This window comes from Cebidichthys violaceus, unplaced genomic scaffold (assembly GCF_023349555.1).
Source record: "Cebidichthys violaceus isolate CVI_PGR_0920_01 unplaced genomic scaffold, fCebVio1.0.p SCAF_99, whole genome shotgun sequence".
NCBI classification, from domain to species: domain Eukaryota; kingdom Metazoa; phylum Chordata; class Actinopteri; order Perciformes; family Stichaeidae; genus Cebidichthys; species Cebidichthys violaceus.
The window spans coordinates 367831-377113 of record NW_027176985.1 but is presented as its reverse complement, the minus strand read 5'-3'; the positions used below and the strand labels follow the sequence as shown (position 1 = coordinate 377113).

General features: G+C 44.6%; 1 protein-coding gene across 6 annotated transcripts in view; it reads left to right on the top strand.

Moving 5' to 3' along the window:
* Positions 1-792: 792 nt before the first annotated feature.
* The window catches only part of sema4d (sema domain, immunoglobulin domain (Ig), transmembrane domain (TM) and short cytoplasmic domain, (semaphorin) 4D), a 38526-nt gene continuing 30035 nt past the window's right edge, over positions 793-9283 (top strand). For 2 of the 6 annotated variants that reach the window (XM_068704705.1, XM_068704707.1), the window contains exons 1-2: positions 793-906; positions 9163-9280. In XM_068704705.1, the coding sequence (XP_068560806.1) occupies positions 9243-9280 (38 nt within the window). In that variant the 5' untranslated portion in view covers positions 793-906; positions 9163-9242. Of the gene's footprint in view, positions 907-5476; positions 5727-9162; positions 9281-9283 lie in introns of those variants that run through there. The other 4 variants (XM_068704708.1, XM_068704703.1, XM_068704706.1 and 1 more) reach the window with 3 other exon arrangements.

Genomic DNA, 9283 nt, shown 5'->3' with positions numbered 1-9283 from the left:
AAAAGTAGTTCAAAACTGTATGTACAGTAATTGAGTAAATGTATTTAGTTACTTTCCTTGACTGAATTTTAGTAAGCCTATAGAATTATATATATATATATATATATATATATATATATATATATATATATAAATAAATAAAAGATAGTACTTTTTTTAAAAGACCCTTTTAGGGTTTTCACTCTTGCAGATGTTATATTGAAATATATTGAAGTAGAAGTAGCAATAAAGTAATGAATGTTGCAAATAGAACAATAGAAGTACTTCAGTGCAAGACGTACTTGTACTTTACTTATGCATTTTTTCTGTTACTTTATACTTCCACTCCACTACAATTCAGAGGCAAATATTTTACTTTTAAGTGCACTGCATTCATGTGACAACCTAAATTAATTCAGATTAATACAAATTAATGTATATATTATGATGTAAGATCATAGATTAGGATTATTCTTTATCCCATGGGGATATACACTAAACGAATTATCCCTCTATTAGATGCATCATTAATTCAAATCCAATATTATGACATACCATTTTACTTTTGGTACTTTAAGTACATTGTGATGCCAATACTTCAGTACTGTAAACTTTTGAATGCAGGACCTTTATTTGTAACAGAGTATTTTTAACAATACTTTTGCTTAACTTCAGAGTGTTTCTTCGACCACTGGCTCTCTCTCTCTCTCTCTCTCTCTCTCACCGCCGCCTCCCCCCTGCACCCTCCCCCCGTCTGTTGATATCGCAGCCCGGAGAGGTTTGAATGCAGTCTCTTTGGCCCCTAAGCCGCCATGCTGAGCTGAGAGAGAGAGAGAGAGCGAGAGACCAACCAAACTTTGTCACGCTGCGACTGCACCGACGCTCATCTCCGTGCACACCCGGACGAAGAGGAGAAACTTCCCCGCGGTGAGTAGCAACACACGGCTTCACTTCGGTGCACAGTTTGGTGAGAGCTAAACTAAAGCTGCGTCAAGACTTTTCAAATTGTAAAAGTTAATTCAGTCGTGTTCGTGCGTGCCGTCGCCAAGCTCAGCTGCACTTGTTGCAGTGTGGCCGAAAACCCCCACTGAGACACAAAAGAAGGAAAAACAGCCTTTTATCTTTAGTTACGTGTTTTTTCGGCGCGTGAAACTTTGAAAAATACTCTCACTGCGACGTTTTCAAAGCTGAACTGCGGGAAAAAAAAGAAAGAGACGTTAACGGACGACTTGTTGCGCTAAACCACGCAGTCGCTGTCACCGTCCTTGAAGCGCAAAATACCTCCTGAATCTAATATTACGTGCTCACCAGCCGTGCTCACGCAAATCTTTTTAAAGATTAAACTCCCCTTGCACTTTCAAAATGCCATTCTGGCAGCCGGAGGTCATTCAGGGGGTTCTCTACTCCTTGGCATGCATAAATCAAGGGTGCTCTTTCACTGCAACAACAAAAGACTCTTTTTTTATTATTTATTTTTTATTGACAGCACTGAGGCATGTATATCCACGTTACCACCGTTTATATGAAGACTGGCTCTAGTTGGAGCATCAGACGAAACGAATACCTGCAGCGTTGCACTGTTGTGTCTCTCTTGTGCCAAGGCAGGAGGGCAGTCCGGGTGCAGCTGTGGCTCATCAGTGGATGATCATAAACCTTTCACCTGCATGCATGTCTGGCTGTGTGGACCGGAGGGAGTAGTAAGAAGTGGTGGAGCTGCTTTCTGGCTCACTGAAGTCCTTGGGTCTCTGTGTGACTCTCCCGGCTCAAGCGATCATCACCGTGGTTTCTCCTCTTGACCTTCTTTGATCCCTAAAATGAAGTTCAGACTTTTGAGAGATTGGATAAGAGACGGGTTGGGGGGGGGGTGTATCACTTCGGATTAGGGCTGAAACTATCAGTTAATTAGTTTATTGACAGAGAAGGAAGGCGTTGGATGATTGCAGTTTCTCAGATGTAAAGGTTGGCTGCTTTCTGTCTCTTTACATTACGATAAACTGAACATTTTGGGAAATGGGTCGGTCAGGAAAAGCGTTTTGCGGACGTCGCCACAGAAGAAAAATCTGCAAATGACTTGATAACGAAAGTGATCAAGTCACTTTCGTCACAGACAAATATTCCTGATTTGTCTGCACCGCACGCTCTGTAACATTTCACATAGGCTCATGGGAAATGAATGAATGCTCCTCATTTAAGAGCAAAGAAACGCCCCTCGCATTAAGTACAGGCTTACATTGCATAAGCACTGTGGAATTTTCAAACATGCCAGCTATTTAGTTTCCCCCCTTTTTTTTTTTTTGCTGTTGTGTTTTCCAAATCATTTTTTTCCACTGCTGCTTCGTCAGTGACATTGACCGCCCCGCGTCTCCCTCCTCTTCGCGTTTCATCATATTGCACAGGCCGTGACATCCCTTCCCTCAAGGCCTTCTGCCTCATCGAGTTTGATTCCACAGGTCCTTCTCCGGGTCGTATCAGGCGCCGGGGCAGCCTCCCGGATATTGTCAATACGAGGGGCAGGCTGGCGCTTCGGTGGCACCCGGGTAAGCCAGAATCATGTCAGCCGGAGCCTCCGGGTGGGGGGGGTGGGGGGCGGAGAACTAGCCAGAACAGGATATTGCTGTGTGATCATTCACCAGCAGCAGACAAATCATTAAACCACTGGCTGTGAGCCGCTGAGAGGCTCAGGCATTTCTGTCTGTAACACTGACTTTCCCCTCGGGTTAGAGGTTGTGTTTGCATTGTACGGTTTTCATTCACCCTCAGAATGACCATCGGAAGGAAGGTTAAACATGGTATCTGTATTAATTTGTGTGAAAATGGATCGGTGGGATTAAGAATGTGAATCTTTTTTCCATTCTCTTAAAGATAACTAGACTTTCTTTCTAGACTTGTAGACTTTCCCATTCCTGCTTTTTAGGAGGAGATCTTTGCCCACATGTTGCTTTCCCAGGACTTCCCATTTTAGAAAAGCTAATTTGTCTTCTTTCTTTTTAAACACGTGTGTCTGTGTTTGATTTCTTTCCAATTCTATTAGTGGAGAAACTGAACTATCTTTGTCTTTTTCCCACATTCATTGGAAGCACAGGAGTCACATGTGCTAAATGCAATTACTCGGAGCGCTCTTGCTTGTTAACGATAACCTCTTATAAGCACGCAAACCCGTCTTAAGTATCCTTTTCTTTTTATCAATAATCAATTTAAAATGGGTGGGAAAGGGGAGCTGCGTGGCTGAAAGAGAGCTTTGTTTTAAACTTGAACTTTGTGCTGAAATGGCACTTGTTTTGGATGTCAGGGCTTATTTACTTGGATGCCTTGTTTGGTTTTCAGAAGTCCTGGCTGTTTGTCAAATTTCTCTCTTGTTGAAAGTTGGGAGCATTGAAATCGCTTCTCACTGGAGAACATCCAGTGTCGCACACAGGAGCTCACGTTAAGCACACGTACTGCGTTTTTTGTGTGTTACTCTTCAGATCCTAACGCAATTATTCAAGACTTTTTTTTTTTTCAGAGACGTCATGTTTCTTCACACGCCCAGAGTGACTGACTGTCAGGTAATTGAATAAACTCCTAATGGATTAGAGAGTGACCATTCATGAGCCGTCAGAGGCTTTCTTCTCGTCCCCCCTCTGCTGGGTTTGGTCGTCAGTCTTTGCTAAAGAAGGCTGAAATACCTGCGACTGGCGTGGGCAGTGACGCATCACCTCCTGCCGTGGAGTTCACTGTAAAAGGTGCTACGTCTTTGTTCCCTCCTGCTCATTAGCAATTCAAATGTAAGGAAGCAGTCGAGTCAGCAAACAAGACTCGCTTAAATTCAAAAATCCTACGTGCTGCGTGCTGAAAGATGCACACGACAGCGGCTGTGTCCTTTTGGGGAAACGAGGTGGGTGAGTTTTCAATGCCTGTCTTGCAGCAGCCTCATTGTTTTGGTTCCTGCAGGAGTTAAAGGGTAGAGGTCAGGGGGCCAGTCTGTGCTGCTCGGATGTTGAGGTGCGCTGGCTCAGTGAAACAGACATCGGGGACAACCCCCCACCTCCTTTTGAAGCACACACACACACACACACACACACACACACACACACACACACACACACACACACACACACACACACACACACACACACACACACACACACCTCCCCCTGCCACACCCTAGTACCCCAACACCCTCAGGCTGGAATAATTTCCTATTGGCAAAGAGAGAAGCATCTGTCTCTGTATCGGCAGCAGACAGTGGCATGTGTAGTAGGCGCTTTACGTGCGTGTTGCTGGCCATGTATAATGTATCGCTGCATTCCAGAGATGTCTCAGCAAAATTGTCTCATGATTTGAACGGCGGTTTTCGAATCAGCTGATAGAAAGACAAACACTGGACGTTAAGCTCTGTTTCCTCTTTTTCTCCGTTTTGCGTGTTGGATAACAATTAAAAAAAAAAGGTGAGGAAGAGTCACCGCCCTGCAAGGCTCAAGTCGCTTTGATTCTTTTCAAAGGACAGAACTAGTTCTTGTGTTCGCAGCAGTCGACTATTTATTTGCGAATGCTGCCAATAACTGCAGTCATGAAAAACAGCACAGTGAAGATTCCCAAGATGCATCACCCTGAACTCTGACGGCTTAGGCTGAGTGCAGGAAGCTTACTGATGCGGCGCTGCGGCGCTATTGACGGCTCACTTTATGTTTTGAAAAGGTTCCCAGTGAGCTGGAAGGGAATGGAGCGGGGAGCTGGACATACAGTACATTCTGCTGCTGAGGAGGAGGAGGAGGAGGAGGAGGAGGACAGCGCTGTGTGACGCAGCTGCATGGGAGAGGGTGCTCTCCGAGTTTGTGCAACTTTGAGCAGCATTTGTTAACAGGAGGTAGTTTTGCATCGAGGAGGTGATGCACAGCAGACACAGTCAGCAGATTATCAGCTTCCCTTATTGTTTGATTTGTTTAGTGTTTGCATAGAGAGAAATAAGAGCTGAGGATGCAAACTGTCCTTAACGGTTTAACTGTGCCTGTGTGTTGCCGGTTTATTAGGCACAGCTGTGTAAAACTAATGCAACAGCCATGAAATGAATCATCCTGTGACATCTTAATTTGCGTTGAAACTGTATTGGACTGCATTAGTTTGAGCTCGGTGTGTATCACTCAGGGCTAAATACAGGCAGCAGCTGGACCTGTAGTCCCCATTCACAAAAAAAAATCCCCACAACAATAGACACAACCCCACAGACGCTGATACACACTACCCTAGCCTCCCCCCCCCCTCACCCCCAAGTTCCCCCTCCCCCTCTCTCAGCAATTGTGTGCATTGACGTTTTCCAGAGAACGCGATCTCTGCGCTGTCGCTCTCCACTGCTGTGACAGAGGAAAGGCAAACCAGACGACAACGGTCTGCCGCTGACATGCGTTAAAGTGAAACAACCCTTTAATGCAAGCACTATCTCTCCACCCGTTGCAGCCTCTTGTGCTCTTTTTTTTGGTGTGTGTTTATCATGCAAGATAGAGAGAGAGAGAGAGAGGCAGGGGGAGACCAAAGGAGGGAGTGTGTGAGAGAGGGAGAAGGAGCATGACCGGGGAGTAGACAGGGAGGAGGTGACAGACTGCTCGTGCTGGATGATCATATTCTATTTTCTTTTTCGTCTGTCATGCAAGCCTTTGCCGACTTTCCCCCCCCGTAATAACAGTGTGACCGAGCCGGCGTTTTTGGAAGAGCCTCGCTTTCTCTCAGCGTTCTCCTCCCTCAGCCTGCAGGATCGTCCCCCTCAGACTATGGTAAGATCCACGTCGAGTGTGTTGACTGCTGGCGTCTCACGGTGTCAACACCTCGTTCCTCTGCCATAGCAACCAGATATGTTTTTATGCTCAGTGTGCGCAGTGCGAGGAGTCTCCAGTACAGTGATGCTATTTTTACCCAATTCGCATTTGGGAGGTAAATAATTCAGTGTTGTGGTTGATGGCATGTTTTTCATGATGCAGTGAGTGGGGACTCTGCTGTTTTTTTTTTTTTTTTTTTTTTTTTTTTGAGGAAGTACCCTCACAGTTCACTTAGATTATTCTGCTTCTCTTTCATGAGTGTGATTTGGAATGTTTGAAGAAGAGTAAAGAGCAGTATTTTCGTTATTATTAGTTTACAGTAAAGCCGGACAGACTCGGTATGGATTTGGCCTGAATTGGTTTCCCCTGAATGATTTCAGATTGGTTGTCGTTCAGCTTGCAGTTGGAGGATCACAACGCCTGATTAACGATCCGATGGATGCCTGGCATGTCTGAAATTCTGCTCTGCTGTCTTTCAGTTTGAGCTGTTCCCTCATGGCCGCTGTCAAAATATGGGCTCCAAACTGCAGTGAGCTTGTTTTTGTTGTGGCTAAAACTATAGTCTCCAGACTGCTGTGATCCTAAACTTCAGGCCACATCGTCTGCATCTTCCACACATCTGCAGCTCCACATTATTATTTTTTCTGCTGCTTTTCTCTCTTTTGTCAACATTGAGGATGCAGCCATCTTGTTTTTAATAAACTTTATTGCAATTGTCACTAAACAAAACCAACCAGGGGTTCTGTGCTGACGCTCGGTGTGATGTCGTGGCAGCTCAATTGATCCGTACAGTGTGAGCGTAACGGTCGCAGGTTCTGTCTGTGCACAAAGGCTGATGAAGATGTGTACAGGAAGTTAACATAATGTACTAACATAACATAACGTCTGCCCAGCTTCACACGTGGAAACAGTTTCTCTTCCCCTGGCTGGCTGTTGTCAGGATGGATAAATCTCCCTCCAGAGGGGAAGGAGTGGCATCGTCTCCCACAGCTTTGACATTTCAGATTTTCCTTTTCCTATCTCCAAGTCTTTAACTGGGCATCGAATCGCTTGGAAAAAGATGTTGGATTAAATTGTTTGTGAGTGTTGGGCTCAGGTACATCAAAGCTAGCTAACGGGTCTTTTCAAGTGCTATCGCTCCACTTCAAAGAGCGCTGTTCTTCTGGCTCCGGGTGCGTCGCTATCTCCGCCGTGCACCGGTAGAAACCATTCGGTCGGTTCACTTGACCTTTCTTTAAACCACCAGCTGCAGATTTGTTGCCTGTTCTTTATTGTTCACCGTATCCAGCGTTGTGATCAAGGCCAGTATCCAGGCCCGTATCGTTGTTTGCGTGAGAAGGCAGGAGGTTCATTTTGGGCTTTTGGTTAAGGAACTCCTGGCTTTGCAGGAAAACACTGCATACATCCTCACAGCAGCATGCATGGGCGAGCATGGGACATTGTTCATACAAAGCTCTCATACTTGGCTGGATTGCCACACTGCAAAAGCATGGACTCTTGCATATTTCAGTAATGTGAAGAAAAATGTCATTTGGAAATGGACTTGTTGTGCTTCTTGAGAGGAATGCTGTGACATTTTATCCATAACCTTCTGGTGGAGCCTCTTTTCATAACTCGGAAAATAATCAAAGAAATTACTATCGCCGACAATTCAATGACATCTGTCCAAATTCCTCCGAAGGTAACTGCGATGTTGGCGTCTTCGCTCTTCTGAAAATGTTTCCCAGAAGCACACAGTGGCCCGAGGAGACCAGAGGAAATGGAACTTCATCGATTACCGGAGATTACATGGGTGTACACAGCTAATGCCTGTTTCTGCACTGAAGAAACACACATGGAGGAAAGTTAATTGAGCTGCCGTTAGACAGTAAAAAATAAGAGAGACACAGACTTGACAGGTAAGAAGAGCATTAGAAAAGAGAGGTCAGGAGTGATGGAGGATGGAAAAGTAGAAAGGGAGGCACATCAGCCTCTTGAGCAAAGATCTCCACATTAGACGGACTGCCGCTGGCTGTCTGTCTGATGGGACTGGGTGGGGTTTGCCCTCACACTTCTGTCTCCCTGCAGTCGTAGCTGACGGACATAAAACCGTTAAGTCGTCTTTGGTTAATCAGTGTTGGGTTATTAACTGAAATAGACATATTTCTGAGGTAAAACACCATTTAAAGGCTTTCCGTTTCTGCTCCGGGGTCTATTCTGTGGACTTTTGGTATCGAACCTTTATCTGCTTATGGAGCCTAAATCCCACTCTGTCGCGTCGCAGTCTGTGTTATGCCAGTTATGTTGACACATAACCGGATCTAATCTATGAATCTAATGTGCTGCTATCGTAATCTTTTAAAGGCAGATCAGCTGAAGAGCTAATGCCAGGTTTTTGTAGGCTGCTCATCAGCTGAGCAGGCCACAGGATGTGCCTCGGCTCACTAAGATTTACAAATCTGAATGCTGGCAGTAAACAGCTGCTCATTAATGTGTGAACTAATTATCATTAGCAGAGGTGTGTTTTACCGATTGTTAGTTTTTTTTTACCGATTTGTCACACCCTCTTGTATCATCTGTTCTTTATTAGTGATGATTTATGGATTATGCAGGCTTTGATGCTGGATGATGAAAACTGTCACAGTTGCTCCTCAGTCCCACAACGCATTCTTCATCTGTGATTGGATTCATACTGTTTGCTCTCTGCCCAGAAGGATTTCTTGGTGCTCTCTACTTATGCTAGCTGGCTGGTCTGCTGCCTCTGTAACTATGGTGACGGTGCCCCCCCCCAAAGAAAGTTGAAGAGACCTGGACTCGCTGGGCTAATTGTGAGCAAGTGAAGCGTGTCTGCAAAGTTAGCTGCAGCCCCAGCCTGGACGGTGGCCGGCTCAGGGGATTTCTTTTGTCGTCTCTGTTTGTCACAGACGTGCGGTAACCATCACAGTAGAGGTGATGTGCTTGTTTTTAGAAAGTGTTTGTTTCTCATCAGAGAGCGTTGAATCATATGGGCACTTGACCTACATACAAAATAGTAAAATAATGTGGCTAAATAATAATCCAAAAACAGAAAACTTCTACTAATATGGGGCAAATTATGTTTTTAACCGTAATTACAGGATAAGTCGATCAACAAAAGATTAATCCGCAACTATTATAATAGTAGAATCTTTCTCATTTTTGTTTAACTGAATATCTTTGGGTTTTAGACTGTTGGTTGAATAAAACAAGCTGTTTTAAATCCATCACCTTATGCTGTGAGGAGCATTTTTCACTATTTGCTGACATTTTATGGAAAAAACAATTAATGGATAATGAAAGTCATTTTCCATTAGTTCTGGATATTGTGTGTCTTCTGTCTTCTGTAGGTTTGAGTGAATGATTTGACTCTTTCGTTGCTCTCCCTCTTCTCTTGCAGACTGGTGTTGTGACATTTTGCTCCTGGCCTCTCCCTCGAACCATTTCCCTCTGTGTGAAGGAAAGTGAAAAGGAGTATTAATGAATCAGTATTCGCTAGCCGACGCCATGACAGACAAGTA